Genomic DNA, 21,511 nt, shown 5'->3' on the forward strand with positions numbered 1-21,511 from the left:
CCCAGCAATCCTTAGAATTTTGTTTTGCAGAGATCACCCCCAGATTTTCTATGTTAAAAATAACATTCCTCCAAATGGTGTGAGATCAAGTATGATCCAATAGTCAAAAGTTTTGATCTCAGGCAAAACCATTTTAGAGCTGCAAAGTATTTAACCCACCAGAAAGGGCTTTCTATAAACAGGAGGGACTTGCAGGCCTTGCTGGAGAAATTGGACAGTTCCTACATAGTCTATTCCTCAATGCTAAATGAGTAATTGTGATGCATAGCTTATTTTTCCATTGTTGCTTTGTTAACCATGTTTTATAGATTGTGATTGTTTCAGTGAAGATTTGTTAATTATTCTATATGATTCCATTTGATTTATGCTGTATTCCTATTATGTTCTATCATTGTTATTCATTGTTTGTAAGCCACTCTGCAACTCATTTGAATGAGAAGTGGCATTAAAAAATATAGTAAGTCAAAAATCAATCAATCAATCAATCAATCAATCAATCAATGCATTACCTTGAAGTCTTTTGTTCAACCACAAAGAATTCAGGTGACCAGCTGTTTGCAGGGCAATGACCTCACATCCCTGTTGAGGACTGCATTGCCGGGGGTTGGGCAAGATGACCCTCAGGGGTCCCTCCCATCTCGATGGAAAAAAGTCTGCCTTTGCAAAGCTGGTGTGCTCCAAGGCTGCAAGCACCCACCACTCCTGCAGCTCAAAGCCTCTGGGCACAGCACCAGGTTGGCAAACGAGATGGCAGATTCAAGAAACACAGGTCACAATTCGCTTTCAGAAAGTAACAATTTTTTATTGCAGCTTTTAAAATCAGATATAAGAATATATAGATGTATTTGATTCTCTCTCAGTGCAAAAAAGTCATTTTGCGTGTGTTTTCTCTTAAATAGATAAATAAGAACTTCTCTGCATCCAGTTCATTTTTTAATTTTTTAAAAAAGGAGTTCATTTGCAAACTGTCTTTTTTTTAAAAAAAGCTGTCCCGCAGACGCTAAGGATTCTGCTTCCGTCTGCCTTTCTCTCAGCAAGAGGGCATCTGTGCAGTCCTCCCCAAGGCAGCAGATCCCTTTCCCGGCAGCACAAAGGAAGGCGCGGCAGGGGGTTGGACTCGATGGCCCTTGTGGTCTCTTCCAACTCTATGATTCTATGGTTCCTCTTCCTCTTCCTCCTCCTGCTGAGCAGTCAGCTGATGCAGGAGCTTGCAAGTCAGCAGGTCACCAGGCAGCCTCCTCCTCAGAGATCATCTCGTCACCATCGCCTGTCTCTCTGACTCACCACCCACCACTCTGCTTCTGCTGGGGCGGCCAGTCATGGTTTCGGTTAGTTTTTTTCTTAACAACAACAACAAGAGAACGCTTTCTCTTCCCTTCTCCGTTTATTTTTCCCAGTTGGCAAGGTGGCATCGTGGGGCGGCTCAGCGTGCCTGGAGGGTGACATAGGGCACCCACTCGTTGTTGCAGCGGCTCTCTTCGCAGAAGCTGGCAACCTCTGCCAGGCCCTGGGTCTTCCAGGAATCTGTGTGCGGGTTCTGTGGGAGAGAGGGGGAGGGAAGAGACATGAAACCTCCAGTTGCAAAAACAAGATCTTTTCCAGAATGTCAGAATACAAGGACCCAGGAGAGACCAGGGTTCAAATCCCTGCATTTGGCCATGAAGCTCAGGGGTTGAGCTCGGGGAGTGGCAGTTACTATACCTCTCTGCCTAGGCTACCTCGCAGGGGCGTTGTGGGGACTGAGCGAGGGAGTGGAGGAGAACTGCATATGACACCTTGAGGGGCCTGTATCTTATTGGAGGGCATATAAACATGGCAAATAGATAATAAGAAAAGCATTCTGCCCCCATCTTGCAATCCAGAAGGCAGCTCAGGAAGTGCTGTTTACACAGCTCACATCTGGTTGGGCTAAACTGCGCATGTGCGCTCTCTCTCTCTCTCACACACACACACAAACACACACAGGAGCAAAAATGACATTTCAGGAATTCCTCCCCTCCCTTGAGCAGGAAGGACATTCCGATCTGGGCCAGTCAGGGGAGCTTGTCAGTTTCCCAAATGGCGCTGAGACAACAGACTATTCCCTTCCCCCCTAGACATGTTGGGGTGATATGCCCCCTTCCCATAGTAGGAAGGGCCTCCCAAGGGCCATAGGACATGATGGCCGACCTCCCCAAAAGCTGTCCCCCCCACATTTGTCCACCTCCAGAACTTCTCTTTTTAAGACACAAAACACTATTAAACTGCAGGATGCAGCGTGAAAGCACCCGTCTCTCCCCTGCTGTGACAAGGCTAAGGGTTGCAGGCTGGGCATTTCCCCCTGCTTGTGGACCACCAGAAACACTGCCCCGGCTTGTGCCCCAGAGGGTCACTTTGGTGGTGCTAACACAGCAGTTTGGCTTCACCCCCAGAGGGGCGCTCCATTGATCCCGATGCTCCTTGCGCCCGGCCGGCCTGCACTCTCCCCATTTCCCGACCAGGCGAGTCCCACATGTGCAGCTGGTGAGGCTCCTCTCCTGGCACCCTCCCAGGAAACCTCGGGCATGCCAGGGCCACGTGGGCGCTGCCAGCTCAACTCACCGTCACCAGGATGCAATGCAGGTCCTGTGGCTCCGCGGTGTCCTGGGAGCCGTCTCCCAGCACGGCCGCCAGCCGCTCCATGCCGGACACGCGCAGGATGTTGATGTCGTTGTCACAGCAAAAGGCCTGGATGAGTGTGAAGTGGATCTGCAGGGCAATGTCATCCTCGTCTTCTTCATCGATGGCAAGCAAGCAGAGGACCACGCTGTCCGGGTCCCTGGGGAGAGGAAGGGACAGGAGAGTTAAGGGCGGCTCTTTCCAGCCCAAGCCCCAAACCAGGGCCGTTCCCTGCTTCCACCGCTCCCTTTCACCCATTTGTAAATTTGGCTTCATTTTAGCCCCCTATTAAAAAGTTACACACTCTATTATATCTACATATTAAAATGTTACATATTTTATTTTTGCTACTTATTAAAAAGCTACACAAACTTAGCTACCTATTAAGAAGATGTGCATTTTAGTTGCCCATTAAAAAGCTACATGCATTATTTTTTAGTTACAAAAGTGTATATACTAAAAGTTATCTGTTTCCATCTATTTTTATAGTTACATATTATAAGTAAGTTACTTTATGTTTTCTGTTTTTTACTTTTTTATTGTTACAAGGTTTGGTTTTCCTAGATGCAAATCAAAGTTGCCTCCCCCCTCTTGCAACGTCATTTATCCATTTCTGAAAATAAATGAATATAGTTGCTTGTATGTTTCAAAAGCAATGATTCGCATGCCCTGTGAATTTGAACTAAACTGACGGCACAGACAAAGCCTTGCTTTTGAAACACACACACAAACCACAAGAGTCACTTACTGGAGCCAGAAAAAATGCAATAAAAAAATGACTTACACATTCATGAGTTTGGCAGACTCGTAGACCCCAACTGTCAAGGCCCCCTGCCTCTGGGCGGCCACCAGGAGCTGCTCCACAGCTTCACTTACTGACTTCATCCTTTTTGGGGAGAAGGGGGGAGAGAACAAATGAGATTTTGGCACCAGGAGCAAAAAAATCCACAGCAGAAACTTCCATTCCACTCCCCCCCCCCCCCCAGACACAAACTTACTTGTTTTCTGCGTTATCGCAAGACACCAGCTCTTCCAGAGTCATGTTGCAATTATAATCCACAGTGGCGCAAAAGGGGAAAAAACCAGTCCAGGTAATGCCAGAGAAATTGGTGGGTTTTTTCTTCCTTTCCTTCGTTCCTTCCAGCAAAGCAACGTTTCCCCACAAGCCAGAAAATCCAGAAGTTCCTGCGAATAAATCCCAGCGGAACCACAAGGCGATTTCCAAAGTGGTGGAGGAAAAATAACAATGCACAAAAAGAGAAATTACGATCCAGTCCAGCACAGACACTGCTTCGGCGGCGGATCGGATTCTGACTCGGCCGGAGCAGCTGGCGGCGCTTTTTATAACCTCCCCAGGAGGGGCGGGGCTCGAATTGGTCCTTTCCTCCTTCTGATTGGCCCTCGAGCCACAAAGGTCGGCTCCGGGAGCCCCCGGATTGGCGGAGGCGCGCAGGAGCCACCACGTGGGGGAGGAGAAATGTTGCAACTAGGAAAAGTCGGAAGGAGGCGCTTGGCTCTCGCGCGCGGCTGTTTTTTGCTGCTTCAAAGAATTGCGGGTGTGTTTTTTCTTTTCCACCCCCCCCCCTTAAAAAAGAAGAAGCGAGTTTCGGTTTATTTTCCCCAGCAGCAGCAGTTCCTGCTTAGGAGAAGATTTCCACAGAAAACAGGGCCGGGCGCAAGGGTTGCACACTTTCTGGCTGCGCGTCCCTGTTTTGCAGAATTTCCCCGAAACGTTGCAATCGGAGGGAGCCAGGGCGAAATAGGAATTAATAAGAACAGCAACAATCGCGTAAAAAGAAGCAATGCAAGGCAGTGCAACACACAGCGCCAAATTTATAGTAATTGCAAAAATAAACTACGCAAGGCGGTTGGATCAGCGTGCACGGATAGGCTTTCCCTACGAAACCGTTGGGGTTGCTTTTCTTTCTTCAAAATCATTGGGATTTTTTAATAAAAAAAATTGCAAGCCTGTTGCGCTCAAATAAAAGAGACGTTGTTTGCAGGCAACGGAGAGAGCGAAAATAAAAGTGGGCTTTGATGAGGGTAGTGGGGTAGTTGGGGCGCTGTGCCCCCCCACTATGCAAGGAGGAGGAGGAGGAGGAGCAGCCGGGCGCGTGGCGTGGGCTGGCGCGTGGCGTGGGCTGTGCAAATATCACTCGTGGTTTCACACTCCTCTGACTCACTCGCTGGAGCTTGCACATTTTTTCTCGGGTGTGTGGGGAGAAAAGCCACGCATGCAGCTTGCGAGCTCCATCCACCCCTCAAAAAACCTCTCCCTAATACAACCCCCCCCAACCCCGGCCCCCCCCCAGGCCTGAAGTCCATTCCTGCACTTTGCAAATTGCACCTTTTTCTTCAAAACCCCATTCTCTCTCTCTCTCTCTCTCTCTCTCTCTCTCTCTCTCTCTCTCTCTCTCTCTCTCTGACTTCCCCTACCACCCTTAAAAACAGACAAACGCCCTACTAATTTCACTGGTTTCACTAATTGCAAAATCCCACAGTGTCAGTTTTGCTCCGGAGCAAACGCGCGCCCGACCGAGCTGGCGAGACGCAGGATCCGTGCAACTCCCCGACTCAGGAAATAAAGGCGCAGAGCTCTTCTCTCCTTTTTGGGCGGAGGGTTGGGGCCCGTCCGCGGCGAGCCGGACCCCTGCCAAAGTGGGTGACGGGTCAGCCATCGGTCTGGCACGCGGCTTGACCCCGCTTGCACCCAGAGAGGATCCGGTTTTACAACCGCGCCGCGGCGCAGGAGAGATGATTCAGCCCCGACTCAGCAAACCCAGCCCGGTTCGGATGGGGACAAAAAGTGCTGTTTTCGAGAGTGAATTATGTCTATGAGCAAGAGGAGATGTGATGGAGAAGGAGGAACCAGGACGGGCGGGATCAGACCCACCCAACCCACCTCCCTGTCTCCAGCAGGGGACGGTCAGACGACACCCCCCCCCACCACCAGAGACCCCTATTTCTTTATTTCATGAAATTTATGCACTGCAAAAAAAAAACAAAAAACCTCAAAGTAGTTTACAGGAAAGACAAAACCATAAAATTATTAATAAGAAGCATTAGTAAAGTCAAAAGAGCATGAGACTCAATCTGAGGGTTTGGGGTTTGATCCTCACGTTGCACATTGCAGGGGGTTGGACTGGATGACCGTCAGGCTCCCTTCCGACTACCATTCTAGAAACTGAAGGAAATAGACTTATTAAGGCAGCAATTATAAGTTAAAGCATCAGAAGAGGAAAAGCAGATTAAAACATGCATCAGCTTTCTGAACCAGTGGGCAAAGGTGCTTTTAGCAGGCCCCCAAAAGAGTCCAGTGAATGAGTCGGCATGATGTCAATAGGCAAGGAGTTCCAAAGGTCAGGAGGAAAACAACCTCTCCAGTCAAGATGGCAAGGTAGACTGCTCCTGGAGCTGGAGGATTGCTCAAAGAGTAAGGCTTGCTCCAAGAACAGAACAGGCCAAGAGCCATCTGGCATCTCCAGGGAGCCCACAAGATGAAACGCCGCTGGTCTGTTGACTCTCCCTGAGCCTGGGGGCAGGATTCTCCCGCTCCCCCCATGAATTTGCCTTAAGGCCCCCCTGATGTAAAACCACCTAAAGACTGGTAGCCACACATCTTGTGGCAGTGAGTTCCATACATTTGTTGTAGGCAGCTTATTATTAATAATAACGATAATGTTATTATTTATGCCTGCACAAAGACATTGTGCACTTTGAACCTGCGGTTGTCTAACTCGCCCCCAAAGTTCTAGGGTCACACAAAATAGAGAAGTTGATCTCTCGGATCTCTTTCACAGATTTTATGACCTATTTACATATCTGAGATTGCAACTTAAAAATAAATTAAATTAAGGCAAGTGAGAAGCAGTATGGTTAGAGCAGTGTTTCCCAACCTTTTTCGGGCAAAGGCACACTTGTTTCATGAAAAAAATCTCGAGGCACACCACCATTACAGCCCCGTGACGTCAGCGCGCAGCGTCACGCCGGGAGGGACATGAATTGCTAGCAAATTACATAATCACCTCCTTGAGGGCTGGCTCATCTTCTCCGAAGGCAGAACCCCATTAATTAACAGCACAGACTCACACCATAGCCAAGACGAGGGGGGAAAACCTCAGTCATGCACAGTCATGCACATGTGGGGGCTAAATGAGGACGAAGACCGGGCAGAGAGCAGGGTTCAAATCACCCCACCTGGCCAGGACAACCCCTTGGGCCACTCGCCTGACCCACCTCGCAGGGCTGTTGTTGCGAGGATAACACGGGGAGAACCACGCGCGCCCCCGGGAGCTCCTTGGAGGAGAAAGCGGGCGATGAATGCAATGCACGAAATATATGAGAGGCGACCAGGTTTTGCAGTTGAGGGGCCCCCGCCAGCCTCCGCTTCCAAAACCCGGCGCAACGACGCCGAAGTTTTCCCCCGGGCTCGGCTCGGGGAGCAGCGCTGCTCCCCCCCGGCTCCCCTTCGCCCTCCCGGCTCTCTCTGCCGCCCACTGGGGACCCCCCTCACCTGCCAAGTCCGGAGCGCCGGTGGAAGTTGCATGCATGCATGCAGGGCGCCGCGTTGCCATTGCATTGCACTGCACTCCATGCAACGCCTGCACGCATGCATTGCCTTGCACACCCGCCAAGGGGTCTCCCTGCGGTCCGATGCGTCCCCTCCGGCGCGGATGCAGCATTGCAAAAATAAAAAACCCCCGACGCAGCCCTACCTGGGGGGCAGCCTCCACCTCCGCCGCTCCGCCTCCGCGGGGATCCCCGGGCTCCATCCTGCCGCCCGATCTCCGCGGGGGCACAGGCAGGCTGCACGGGGTCTGCGCGGAAGAGCCCCTGCCCGCCCGGCCGCCGCCGCCGCCGCGCTCATTCCATGGCCGGAAGAAGAGCGCTTCAAACAAAACGCCCGGCCTGCCAGGCCACACTGGGAAACGTAGTCCGTGCACCCCGCGCGGGCGCGGAGCCCAAGGGCGAGGGGACTACGGATCCCGGCAGCCCCCGCGCCAGGGACGGAGGGGGAGAGGCCAGGTGCAGGGATGGAGGGACGGGTGGGCGAGCGAGTGAGTGAGTGGCAGCCGCCAAGCCTTGGCCGAGAGCCAGGAAGGGCCTCCCCGGAGGAGGAGGAGGAGGAGGGAGGCGCAGAGCGGGAGGGAGGGAACCCCAGGGGTCATCTAGTGACGGCGCCCCAATCGAAAATTTGACTTTTAAAAAAAAAATATCTTTTGAATTTTTTAATTTTTCCCGCGGCACACCAGGCAACATCTCGCGGCACACTAGTGTGCCGCGGAACAGTGGTTGGGAAACACTGGGTTAGAGTGACAGCCTAGCAGTGGGCTCTGGGTTCAAAGAACTCCTGCCACATTGTTCATTGAATGACCAGTTATTATTTCCTCGCCTGACCTTCCTCACAGGGGGGTTGGGAGGACAAAGTGGTTGGAACCCCGACTCAGGAATGATGCTAACTAGACATGCACATGATATTAAATTGAACAAATTTAATTAAGCGGATTTGCAGTACGTATTTATTTATGGGGACAATTTTGGGGTGGGTACGGTGACTGGGGGTCGCGAGGATCAGCCGTGCACATGATGGGGTCCAGAAGGTAGTTTTGGTGTGCACTCATAGGCTGAAGGGAAGGACCCAGCACCCTGCCAACTCCAGAGGAGCGAGCCCGCCCTCTGGTGGCCGAGTGCAGGAGCAGCACCCACTGGCAGGAGGCAAATTAATAATTCCTCCTTCTGCCACCCTCTTCCAGCAACACAGAATGAGAGAATTGTGGGTCATCCAGTCCCACCTCCTGGGATGCAGGAATCTCAGCTAAAGCATCCAGGACAGATGCCATCCAACCTGTGCTTAAAAACCTCCCAGGAAGAAGAGTCCTGAACCTTCCCAGGGAGACCATTCCACTGTCAATCAGCTCTTGCTGTCAGAAAGTACTTCCTGATGTTGAGTCAGAATCTCCTTTCTTGTCACTTGAAGCCATGGGTTCGAGTCCTACCCTCCAGAGCAGGAGAGAACAAGCTTGTTCCCTTTTCCACGTGGCAGCCCTTGAGATGTGTGAAGATGGCTCTCAGTCTCTTCTTTTCCAGGCTAAACAACTCCTTCAACTGTTCCTCATAAGGGCTTGGTTTCCAGACCCTGGATCATCTTGGCTTCCCTAGTCAATAAGGACTAGTCTCTTGAGAACACTTGAGATTCCCAGGCTTGGGGAAGCCTTTTGTCCTTGTTATAATGCTGCATAATGAGCACATTTAGTAAATAATGTTTTATTCTCTTAAACTTCTAGTTGCAATCTAATTTGAGACAACTAAATGTATATATTAATAACAATAATAATCTGAACTGAATTAATGGCCAAATGTGTCACCAACTGTTATGGTGTTACTAACCGTGCCTTGAACTTGGCAAATTGGCAAGCAGTGCATATCTCTGAGTGCAGCTGCTCTATGCTGACCAGGCTGGGTTCCTGCCAGGAATTGTGCCACAATATGTGTGTGTGTGTGTGTGTGTGTGTGTGTGTGTGTGTATTATAATTATATATAATATAATTGTGGGACGCGGGTAGCAATGTGGGTTAAACCACAGAGCCTAGGGCTTGCCAATCAGAAGGTCGGCGCAACAGGGTGAGCTCCCGTTGCTCGGTCCCAGCTCCTGCCAACCTAGCAGTTCAAAAGCAAGTCAAAGTGCAAGTAGATAAATAGGTACCGCTCCGGCGGGAAGGTAAACGGCGTTTGCGTGCGCTGCTCTGGTTCGCCAGAAGCGGCTTAGTCATGCTGGCCACATGACCTGGAAGCTGTCTGTGAACAAATGGCCTATAGAGATGAGCGTGCACCCACAAAGCCGTTTCTGACTGGACTTAACTGTCAGGGGTCCTTTACCTATTATTATAATTATTTATTAAATTTGTATACCACCCTCTGCAGATCTCAGGGGGGCTCACAACATGAAAATACAAGATAAAAAAAATAACTACAAAAACAATAAAAACAAGAACAACCAATAAGCCCCCCCCCCTACACATTTTAAAAAGGCACTGGATGTTAATCAGCAAAAGAACTGGAAGAAGAGGAATCATTTCAGCTGGTGCCTTGGGGAGAGTGTTCCACGAATAGGGAGCCACCATAGAAAAGGCCCTGTTTTCATGTGCCACCCTCTGGACCTCTCAAGGCGGAGGCACATGAAGAAGGGCCTCAGAAGATGATCTCAGGGTCTGCGTTGGTTTATACAGGGAAAGATGGTCCTTCAGGTATTGTGCTCTTGAACCTTTTAAGGCTGCAGAGGTCAAAAACAGCACTTTGAACTGGGCCTGGAAACTAATTGGCAGCCAGTGCAGTCAGACCAGGATCAGTGTAATATGTTCAAACCATCTTGTCCTAGTTAGCAACCTGGCTGCTGAATTCTGCACCAGCTGAAGTTTCCGAACCGTCTTCAGAGGAAGCCCTACGTATAATGCACTGCAGTAGTCTAACCTTGAGGTTGCCAGAGCATATTGAAATAAAAAAATTAAGATATATATATATATATATATGAGTATAAATGTTCATAAACGTACCAACCAAGCGCATACATAGATGTGTGGACCACATGTCTGGAGCAGCACAGGATGACCTCCCTGAAACTATTTTCACTTCCAAACTGACCAATGATTTGTTTGCAAGGTCAAGGAAAATGGAAAAGCCTCCCCATTGTTTTTTCCTTCACAAATCCTGTCTTAAGGGTATGTCTGTGTATGACTAGGGTGAGCCTGTGACCTGCTCAGGAACTAAGTATTTGTCATTACAAAAGACCGGCCAGGCTCCCCAGGGTATCCAATCAAGTGAGCATTAACAGGTAACCTGCCAGACAGGAGGTAAACAACGCACTCAGATTTCTGTTGTAGACCGTAGGTATGATGTATCTGGGGGTGGTCTTGGACTCCAAGGCGGGCAATTTAAAATGTCTATATAAGGACGGGCACCCCTTGGTTCTGGGTCCTCTTCCTTTCCTGTTGCAACAGATCAATCAAGATCAGGCTTACAAGCTGCTTTGCTTCTCAGTATTCTCTGGCTGGCCTCTGTTCTTTTCTCTGACTGATGGAGAACCTACAAAGGACTCTATAAGGGCTCTTGTGTCCCCCATAAGGGAATAAGGGCAGATTTACGTTTATTACAATAGATAACAGCAGGCTCTCTCTGTCCAGAAAGGGACATAGCTGGGCCACCAGCCAAAGCTGATGGAAGACGCTCTGGGCCACTGAGGCCACCTGAGCCTCGAGTGACAGCAAAGGATCCAGGAGGACCCCCAAGCTATGAATCTGCTCCTTCAGAGGAAGTGTAACCCCATCCAGAGCAGGCAATCTCCTGCCCATCTGGTCTAGGGAACCCCGCACTAACAGCGCCTCCAGCTTATCTGGATTGAGCTTCAGTTTGTTGGCTCTCATCCAGGCGGTGAGGCAAGACAGTAGTCCGGCCTGCAGTTCTGGATGCCCTTCTGACATTTGCCGGCCCCTGTGAGAAGAGGGAGCTGGGGCCCCTTGACCTGACCCAGCGGCTCCAGGCTCTTCGGGCGTCCTTCGGCTCGGATTTGCTGAAGGTTGGTAACTGGGGAGCTGAGGGAACCTTCAAGATCTCCATGGGAAGATTCTTCCCAAGTGCCCAAAGGCTGGAAAAATAGCCGGCTGCTGCCCCCTTGCTGTCTAAAATTGGCATTACAAGCTCACGAGATTCTCGAGCAGCAAACGGTTTCCTCCGATGGAGCAAGATTTAACATGCATCTATAATAGTGGCCCCATTTGCAACCTACAACGTATTTCAAACAGAATCTACCTGATATACAAACGAACATGAGTGCAAGTGGATGCTTTAGTTGAGGTTCCTGCATTTCAGGGGGTTGGACTAGATGACCACCAGGGTCCCTTCCAACTCATTCTATGAGTCTATGAAAAAATGAAATGCAGGAGACAGAATAAAATACACCACACAGTCAAAATAATTATTAAAGCCAGGCAGTTGCTGTGGTTGTTGTTGTTGTTAATTGAACCAAAGAACCAACCAGCCAAACAGAGAACCCCCCCCCCCCACATAGATCAATGAAAACCAAGGGGGTCCAGATAGACTGCCTCTGGACCTGGAGGTTCCATAAGAACGCAAGAAAGAGCCCGGCTGCTGCATCAGGCCAGGATCCCCAGATGCCCCTCAGGGAAAGCCACTAACAGGATCTGAGCGCAAAAGCCCTTTACCCGCTCCCGGCCTGGGTTGCCCTTGTGAACAGACTGTGACCTAGTGCTACTGGCGCCTCCCAGAAAGAGAAGCAACGGTTGCCCTCTCTGTCCTTCACTGCCACTGTTATGGCTCAGATGATGCTCATCTCCCCGGTTGCTATGGCAACCAGAGACAGAGCAAGGCTCCCCTGTGGAGTGAAGATGCTGGTTGCCACAGCAACGGCCCCAGCATCCTCACCTGTGGCGTGGGGAGGTCCTGTGGCCTCTGAAGATGCAGCTGTATCGCTGTAGTTTAATAAAAAGCAGCACCTGTAACTGCCTTGAGTTAATGTTTTTACACACACATATATATATGGAAAGGGGAAATTCTGAGGATTTTCTCTGCGAGAAGCAGGATGTCAGTTCCTTCAAACAGAACCAAACAAATGTCTTGGCAGTGGCAAAGTGTTTGCGCTTGGCATTTGAATCAGGGAGGCCCGACCCGGCTCTCTTAGCCTCTTTCAGCCAAACCATTTTAAATGTACAATATATGCCTGGTGTGTTTTCACGTACGGCATGAGCCTTGAACAGCCCATGTTTGTTCATTAATAAATCAGTTTAAATTGCTTAAATTGCCGTTCTTAAAAAAAGAAGCGCTGTTAATCTGATTCCATTTGTGAATTGCTTCCTGTATGATCTCTTGAAGTGACCTCAGAGTAAAGACATCAATGGCTTTAAAAAAAAATCCATATTTAATAAAACATAGAATCTTAGGATTGTAGAGTGGGAAGGGATCTCCAAGGGCCATCTAGTCCAACCCCACGCAATGCAGGAATTGCAACTATTTCTGGAAATATATCTATTGGTCTAACAATAAGGTGACAGTGAATCCATGTCCTAGTGAGAGACATCACCCCATAAGAAAATCAACATAAAATTTAAATCAAAGCAAGTCTCCATTGCCCTCTCTCTGCCACATCTGGGCTTCAGGTGGACATAGTCTTGGTGAGCACATATTTTGGCTCTAGATTTCCAGGGACTTTGCAGAAGGTTGTAGTGTGGTAATAAGTTGCTGGAATTCTTGGGAGGAGGCATCTGCTTTGAATGTGCAATGTGTGCATGCATACACCCTCTCAGTGTCCTGTTTTCCGTAGAATCGAAGAGCTAGAAGGGACCCTGAGGGTCATCCAGTCCACCCCCCTACAATGCAAGAATCTCAGCTCAAGCATCCATGACAGATGCCTGTCCAACCTCTGCTCAGAAACCTCCAAGGAAAGGAAGGAGAACCCACAGCCTCCCGAGGGGCCCATTCCACTGTCAAACAGCTCATAAATTCAGAAAGTTTTTTCGAATGTTTAGCCAGAATCTCCTTTCTTGTCACTTGAAGCCATGGGTTCGAGTCCTACCCTTCAGAGCAGGATAAAACAAGCTTGCTTCCTCTTCCATGTGGCAGCCCTTGAGATATTGAAAGATGGCTACTGTACCTCCTTTCATTCTCCTCAGCTTCTTCAACCGTTCCTCTTAGGCCTGGTTTCCAGACCCTTGATCATCTAGGTCACCCTCCTCTTCACATGTTCCAGGTTCAATTGTGGCAGCCATAATTGGACACACAGTATTCACTTTTTTTGCTGCAGCCTCACACTGCCAGCAGCCAGGCCCTTATGGAGCCTCCAGGTCCAGAGGCAATCTAGCCACATTCCTCGGTCCTTTGGGGCATTTGGTCCCTGTGAGAACAGGAGGCTGGGCCAGATGGGTCCCCTTGGACCTGATCCAGCAAGCCCTGCTCATGTTCATACATGCAGCACCCCCTCTACCGGTCACCTGCCTGCCCTTCCTTTTGCCTCATGCCCTCAGTCTGGACTCGCACACACCACCATGGGCAGCCATCCATCCTGCCACTGCCCCAACAACCTGAGCCAGGATGAAGGGAGGTTCTGGGCTCTTCTTACCTGGAGGTTTTTAAGCAGAGCTTGGGTGACCATCTGCCCTGAATGCTTTAGCTGAGATTCCTGCCTTGCAAGGGGTTGGACTGGATGACCCTTGAGGTCCCTTCCAACTCTACAATTTTGTGATTCTATGAAGCCTTCCGAATGGAGAGAAATCCAGCTTCTGATCCACTCCCCCAGCCACCTGGGCCCACAAGGCATCTCCAAAGACCAGGGCGCTTTAGGGAGAAAAGCAACATGAAGCCCAGGCAATCTGTGACTCTTCCTCCTCCCTCCTTTCCGGCTGCTCAGACTCTCAGCCGCCCCTGCAAGGTTTAACCTGCTCAGGGATTAAACTTTGCATGCGGTCAGGAGGCAGTAACCCCCCCCCTGCAATTCCTGGGATTCAAGAGCATGCGGCCGACGTCCCTATTTTCATTGGAGAAATATTGGAGGGTCTGGAGTTATGCAAAGGGAAGTTTTATAGGGAAGTTTTTTTAATGTTTGATGCTTTATTATGTTTTTATATATGTTGGAAGCCACCCAGAGTGTCTGGGGAAACCCAGTCAGATGGGCAGGGTATAAATAAGAACATTACTACATTATTATTATTGTGGAATAGGATGTCCCCATTTCCATCAGGGAAATGTTGGAGGGTATGAGGTTGTGAGTCCCATTAAGATTGGACTCAGCAAGTGTCCCTGCCTCTCGCCACAACTGAGGAAGGATTGCACACAAACTTTCTCCATTTTTTAAATAGATGATGATGATGATGATGATGATGATGAAGATGATGGTGATTATTTATTATTTGTACCCCACCCATCTGGGCGGCTTCTAACAAAGATCAAAAATACGTTAAAATGTCACACATTAAAAACTTCTCACACATTAAAAACCTTTTACATCTAACCCGCCACTGCAGATGCTCTCTGTTGGCCAGCAATGCCCCAATTCATGCCTGCTTTTCAGGTTAAGAAGAGGGGCCCCTCTAGCCCAGCCCCCCGTCCTCACAGGGGCCAAGGATCAAGATTCCCAGGGCCTGGGAATCCAGGTGGACTGCCTCTGGACCTGGAAGCTCCATTAGAAGAGCGCGGCTTTTGGATCAGGCCAGTCTTCCTGCTCTCTCAGTGGCAGGCAGATGCCCCAAAGGGAAACCTATAGCAGGATCTGAGCACGAGAGCAACACTCCCAGCATCAGTGCCTCTGCTTGAGGAGCCATCCTGGCTAAGCGCCCTCAATAGCTCTCTCCTCTTCCAAAGCCATCCAGGTTGGTGGCCATTGCTGCCTCTTGTGGGAGAGAGTTCCACAGTTCAGCTCTGCACTAGGTGAAGAAATCCTTCCTCTTATCTCTCTGCATCATTGGATAGCTGCGAGTTCCAGTTTTACAAGGGAGCCTTTAAAATGCCGTTCAAAGTGCTCTGTGCAACCCAGAGGCTGTCACACTACCACCCTGGCAAAAAGACACCCAGCACCTGTGTTTGGCATTTTCTGTTTCCAAAGACACCCCAAAACAGAAGTCCAGGTCAAGAGAAGTCACAGTGCCACTCTCTTCCGCCCTGGTGAATACAATGTCCAGTTCTGGGCACCCCAGTTTAAGAAGGATGTTGACAAATGTCCTTCAGCAGCTGCAAAGTGCCCTGCCCTGATGCCAACTGAAAGAGACCCTCCAGAGGTTCAGAGGTCAGGCAGGTGGGGGTTCTGAGCCTCTGAACACAGCCAGAAGGTGCTGGGCTCTCCTTCAAGGGAGATGATTCTACAGCGGTTGGGTGGCCACCCGCCAGGGGTTTTTCCACTGCAATTCCTGCATTGCGAGGGGTTGGGCTGGATGATTCTTGGGGTTCCTTCCAACTCTGCAATTCCATGATTCTAGGGTGCTCCCTGGTTTTTCAGTTTTAACACATTTATATGGTGCTTCATGATTTTATAGTTTTAGCACTTATCTGTTGGGTTTCTCCTGCCCTGCTCCAGAGGCCCCAGTGGTCCCGCGGTGGACAAATAGCTGGAGCAATTAAAATCGATTGGCCCCTGAGTGAGGCTGGAGGTGTTTAGGTCTCCTTCAAACTCTCAGCATGATCTAATTTATTGCATTTGGGGTGGGTGGAGGAAAAAACCTCGCCACAATCCCATTTCCCTGTGGACTCTAATTCCCCTTGATGGACATTTATTTACTTTAGAATATTGGGTGACCCGGCCGTGATGCAGTTGGAAACCCTTCAAAATGACCCCATTGTGTGCGTGTTTTGGGGGTGGAGGGAGAGGGGGCCTCTGGGCATTCAATTACATCCTGCCAAGCTCCTGGGGGAAACTTTTGCAATTATCTCCTTTGAGTCAACACGGCTGCTTGAAAAATTCATGGCACCCAAAGGGGCAATTCTCCTGTGGGTGCAAATTGGGTGACATGGGGTTGGCGTTGAGGTCTGTCTCCAAAATGCAAGGTCCACCCACACCTCTTCCCAAGACAAGCCCCCCTAAAAAATTGGGGGGGGGGTAGAAAACCAGATACGCCAATGGGGCTTTTTGCAAGAGGGATGGAAATCTCAGCCAGGGTTATAAAGCCGCCTCTGCTGGCCAGGAGGAGAAGGCAGTCGGGTCCTGCTTCAGCACGATGGCCAGCTCCAAGCTGCCCATCCTCTGCCTAGGGTGCGTCCTCTTGCTTTTGGGGGCCAGAGAAGAGGTGGTGGGACTCCGGGGGGCCGGTGTGGGTGCCCAGGAGAGCCAGGAGGAAAAGGAGATGGTAAGCTGGGAAAGTGATCCTTGCTGGTGGGGCGGAAGCAAGTTGCTCAGGGCAGGGGGATCAGTTGGGAGAGCAAGAGACTCTGAATCTCAGGGTCGCGGGTTCCAGTCCCGTGTTGGGCAAAATATTCCGGCAGGGGGTTGGGCTGGATGATCCTTCAAAGTCCCTTCCAACTCTGCAATTTTTGGATGTCCCTTCCAAATCTTCAGCTCCTCTGCACCCCTTCAGCTCCTGGGGGGCCTGTTTTACACTTCTCTGAGCAATGCTGCCCCCCTTTGCTCTGCAGATTGGAGCCCTGAAAGAGGTTCTGGAAAAGCTGAAGAACCACCAGCTGCCGTCCATTGAGAAGAAGCTGGGCTGGGTGCCCTCCGTAAGTATTCTCAGACTTGCATACTTTCCCCTTGCATTATGAATTGTTCTGAATTATTATGCCTCCACTGCCCTGCTGGACATCTTTGAGAGAAGAAAAGGCTCAGGAGTGAACCCTCCACAAATCCAGAGTGGAGTCCCTAAGGTGGCTGGATGGCACCTTCCACGCCTCCTCCCGGCAACTCCTGCAGCCCAGCTGGTGCCCAATGTCTTGCTCTGATTTCCTTTCCTTTGGGCCACAACAGCCAGGCAAGAGGGGGGTTTTGTCATCTGGGCAGCCCAGGACCCCCGGACACAGTGCCCAGGCTTGTGCCCTGGGGAGGACACATCGGGGCTAACACAGGGGTTTGACTTCACCCCTTGAAAGGCACACTCCATTGTCTCTCAAGACAGATGGATCTCTCTCTCTCACTAATTAACCATTTAACTATCCATTTAACTATTTTACTAATTCTTTAGCTCACACATTCTCAAACTGTAGTCTGAGGAGCAGAGGTGTGTGTGTGTGAGAGAGAGAGAGGGGGGGGGGAGAGGGAGAGAATGACTGACAGATGCCAACAACATGCCAATTCTGCTCTGTAGATGCTTTAGTTGAATTAGGGGACACCCAGTAACTGGCATGGGCCTGCTCTAAAGCTGGGCTAGGAACTGGACAGAACAGGGCAGAGCTGGCATGTTGTTGGCATCTGTCAGTCATTATTATTTCTTCACACACAAACATCCCTGCTCCTCAGAATACAGCCTGAGAACACGTCAGCTAGAGAATTAGTTAAAATGGTGAAATGGATAGATAATTGCCAGACGCTTGGATTTTCCTGGACATACATGGAATACAGAGGTCAGCAGCAGCGTTCAGGCAGAATCCAGAAAAAATGTCGGGAAAATCCGGATGTATGGCAATCCATGTCAGCAGTGCCGTTTTCCCTTAAAAACTAAGAAAAACTCCACAATTTTTCTGTCCAAATTTTCACTGTTTGAAATATGGCAACCCTACAGAAAGGCCCTGGGTGCAAGCAGGCAGATTCCACCCAGCTCTCCATTGACTGATTGGAGCTGGGTGATAGAACGTCCAAAACCGGTTTCAAATCCATATTGTGATATTGGTTTCATAATTTTTGACCTGGCAATATATTGTGAATCACGTGCCATGTGCTATGTAAAAATCACAATGTGAGAAAAACTGAAGCCAGCCAGTGCGTATTTCAGACATCGTGATAGATTTGTACATTGCAATACTGAGCCGAGTTGTTTCTGTTAATTCTTTTAAACAGCCACCAGAACATAGTGCTCATGTCCACTGACTCCCATCCAGCCTTCCATGGTGCGTTTTTCTATAATGTATAGGATGGGTGAAATGTAATTTAGAAGCTTTATGCTCCTTTACTACTTCTATTTTACCCCTTAAATGCGTTAATTCTAAATCATTTAACTACCAATTCTCATCTGTTGCTAGACTTTAAATCCTGCATGTGTTTTAACATAACCAGATTTTTCCAAATATTCTACAAAATATTTCCATTCAAGGAATTTTTCCTCATTCTTTAATTCTCAGAGTTAGTCTAGCCATCTCAGATTAGTCCATCATCTTCATAAGCCAATTTTCTTTCGCTGGGACTGCCTCTTCTTTCCATTTTTGCATGTATCCTTGCTGCCATCGTAACATACAAACAGATTAAATAATTCCTTTGGAAGCTCTGGTCTAACAAAAAAAGCCTCAGGTTTCACTTTAAACATTTTAAAAAACTCATCATAAATCATTTCCCAATAGCCTTTCTGTGGGGCCACCACCAGCCGGTGAGATATGATGTTGTTGGAAGGGAGCCTGCAGGTCACCTAGCCCAACCCCTGCAACGCCAGATTAACCAGATATTCCCCAGCCCTGTTGACCACCTGCCTCTGATGCAGCGGGTGGGGGGCACCCCTCTTGCCTCAACCCCCACCCCACCCCACCCCACCCTCACCAGACTTTCCCAGGAACAGCTGCACACCCCTGCCTTGCAGGGGGTTGGACTAGAGGACCTCAGGGTCCCTTCCAACTCTGATTCCGTCTCTTGAATTCAGCCACTTATTATTGAGAGGAAGTGTGTGGAACAGGTCTCAGTGTTTCGATTTCTGGGAATGGAGTTGAGAGATGACCTAACCTGGGGAGAAAACAGCAAAGACTTGATGAAGAGAGCACAGCAGAGGTTATATTGTCTGAGAATCCTCTGGAAAAAAAATCTCTCCGAGGACCTGTTGATGGCATTTTACCATTGGACTGTGGAGAGTGTATTAACTTATGGTCTGTGTGTGGCTTGGGAGCTGCATGGTCAGGGAAAAAACAATGCTGTGCAGGGTTGTAAAGACTGCGGAGAGAGTAATTGGGTGCACTCTTCCCACCTTGGCTCAAATCTATGTTTCCAGGTGCCATAAGAAAGCTGCAGAGATGGCGCAGGATAGTGTGCACCCCGGAAATGATCTCTTTTAGCTTCTGCCTTCTGGAAGAAGGTCCAGGGTTATAAAGACTAGGACTATCCGCCTGAGAAACAGTTTCTATCCAAATGCGATTTTGGTTTTAAACACAGTGTAAGGAGTCTCGGGTAAGTAAGGGGACGCGGGTGGCGCTGTGGGTAAAAGCCTCAGCGCCTAGGGCTTGCCGATCGAAAGGTCGGCGGTTCGAATCCCCGCGGCGGGGTGCGCTCCCGCTGCTCGGTCCCAGCGCCTGCCAACCTAGCAGTTCGAAAGCACCCCCGGGTGCAAGTAGATAAATAGGTACCGCTTACCAGCGGGAAGGTAAACGGCGTTCCGTGTGCTGCGCTGGCTCGCCAGATGCAGCTTTGTCACGCTGGCCACGTGACCCGGAAGTGTCTCCGGACAGCGCTGGCCCCCGGCCTCTTGAGTGAGATGGGCGCACAAACCCCAGAGTCTGTCAAGACTGGCCCGTTCGGGCAGGGGTACCTTTACCTTTACCTAAGGAGTCTCTATGGGAGTATATTGTATTTAATTATGGGTTATCAGAGTTTTTAGGGGGCTAACCAGGTTGGGATAGCAGACTTGTTGGTTTTGAATGTCTGATGTAGATTTTTTCAATTTCATTGTTGTGTATGGGACAATGACAATAAAGATTACTGTATCTCTCCCACTTTGCAGTGTGATGCTGGGGAGTCCTGTGCCGTCCGGAAAGGGGCGCGCATTGGCCGGCTGTGCAGCTGCCCTTGGGGGACATCGTGCAACCTGCACATCCTGAAGTGCTTGTGACGAAGCGGAAACAGAATGGCGGGCGGGGGGGGGAGAGGATAAGTTTTTGGACAAAAGGAAGCCTTTGCTCCCCCCCCCCATAAGCCAAACCAGCAGCTGGGGCAACTGCAGCACCCGAGTCTTGATGTGACCCAGGAATGGAGCATGCAAAGCCAGAAAGGCTCATTACACAGACAGGCCGTTGGGGGAGTCCATTTAGCTATTATCTATACTGACTGGCAGCAGCACCAGCAGCTCTCCAGGGTTTCAGCCTCAGGGGTGCTGCAAATCTAACCTGATGATGCTGTAGTGTAGAGAGTTGAACCTGGGACCTTCTGCAGGCAAGACTGCTGGACTGAAACCTTTCCCTCAAAAATAAAGCTCCGTGCAGGAGCAGACAGCAACAACATCCCTGAAGGGTGGGGCCACCCAAACGCCACTTAAATAGAATCACAGAGTTGGAAGGGGTCATCCAGCCCATAAGGCCACTTCCTCAGCTCCTGTTTAGATCATCCCTTTGTCGTCATGAGGACTAGAATCCCATTTCACTTATTTCAGGAGCAAGAACAGCTGCTCTGCATGCAGAAGGTTTCCAGCTTCAATGCCCAAGAGCAGCATCTCCAGGCAGGGCAGGGAAAGACACCCCCCCCCCCGCCTGCAACGCCAGAGAGCTGCTGCCAGGCAGTGCAGGCAACACTGAACCCCATGAGCAAATGTACCCATTAGGAATACTTCTAATTGCTGGGATCGGCTCCCCCTGAAAATTTTCTGCTCTCAGAGCCACAGAGAGGAGTCTGCTGCGGATTCGGATGCGAACAAGAGGGGGCAGCAAAAACGAGGCCGACTCCTTATGCATCCCTTCCAGGGATAAAGCAATTTATCTGCATTAAAAGCTCCTCCCCCCCCCCCGGCCAAGGGGTGGAAATTTTGGGGAGCATCTCCGATCCCCCCAGCAGGGAGCAGCCAAAGATGGGAAAACATCCTCCAAGCACAATTGTGCCAGGCTGAGTTTAGGGCAAAAAATGGGGTGTTGTTTTTTAAAAGCCCGAGAAAATAATAAAGAAAGTGTTTCAGGCAGTGCTGGTTTATGTGTGTCTGTGTTGGTGGGGTGGGGGAGCAGACAATTTGGGGGTCCCCGTTTGTGGAAGGCAAAAAAGGACTGATATCTAAGGGTGTGCGAGTTATAAAGGCCAGAGGGAGTTCTGCCAAAAAACAAAGCTTGTGGACTCTCCTTTGAAGCAGAGGTTGGGTGGCCACCTGTCAGGGATACTTCAGCTGAGATTCCTGCACTGCTGGGGGTTGGACTAGATGATCCCTGAGGGTCCCTTCCAACTCTATGATTCTTATGACAAAATAGCCTGTATTCCCAGCCGAGGCCAAAGGGCGGAGAGGCAGACAGGCTGCCCAGACGCCGTGGGGTCAGGTGGGACAGGCAGGGAGGCTGGCCGGCC

At 49.9% G+C, this 21,511-nt stretch overlaps 2 protein-coding genes across 2 annotated transcripts; one reads left to right on the forward strand and one right to left on the reverse strand.

Moving 5' to 3' along the window:
* Positions 1-1,365: 1,365 nt before the first annotated feature.
* Positions 1,366-3,965, reverse strand: GADD45B (growth arrest and DNA damage inducible beta). Its single transcript, XM_082206913.1, has 4 exons — positions 3,636-3,965; positions 3,422-3,523; positions 2,581-2,797; positions 1,366-1,537 (listed from the first exon to the last, which is right to left on the reverse strand). The coding sequence occupies exons 1-4, from the start codon at positions 3,677-3,679 to the stop codon at positions 1,424-1,426; spliced, it is 477 nt and encodes a 158-aa protein (XP_082063039.1). The 5' UTR covers positions 3,680-3,965; the 3' UTR covers positions 1,366-1,423.
* A 12,371-nt stretch (positions 3,966-16,336) lies between these two features.
* Positions 16,337-21,508, forward strand: LOC309523219 (cocaine- and amphetamine-regulated transcript protein-like). The gene is made up of 3 exons (XM_082207022.1): positions 16,337-16,475; positions 16,762-16,845; positions 19,974-21,508. Exons 1-3 carry the CDS (start codon positions 16,347-16,349, stop codon positions 20,079-20,081), a joined length of 321 nt encoding a protein of 106 aa, XP_082063148.1. The 5' UTR covers positions 16,337-16,346; the 3' UTR covers positions 20,082-21,508.
* Positions 21,509-21,511: the final 3 nt, after the last annotated feature.

This window comes from Podarcis vaucheri, assembly GCF_965113315.1.
Source record: "Podarcis vaucheri genome assembly, chromosome: 18".
NCBI classification, from domain to species: domain Eukaryota; kingdom Metazoa; phylum Chordata; class Lepidosauria; order Squamata; family Lacertidae; genus Podarcis; species Podarcis vaucheri.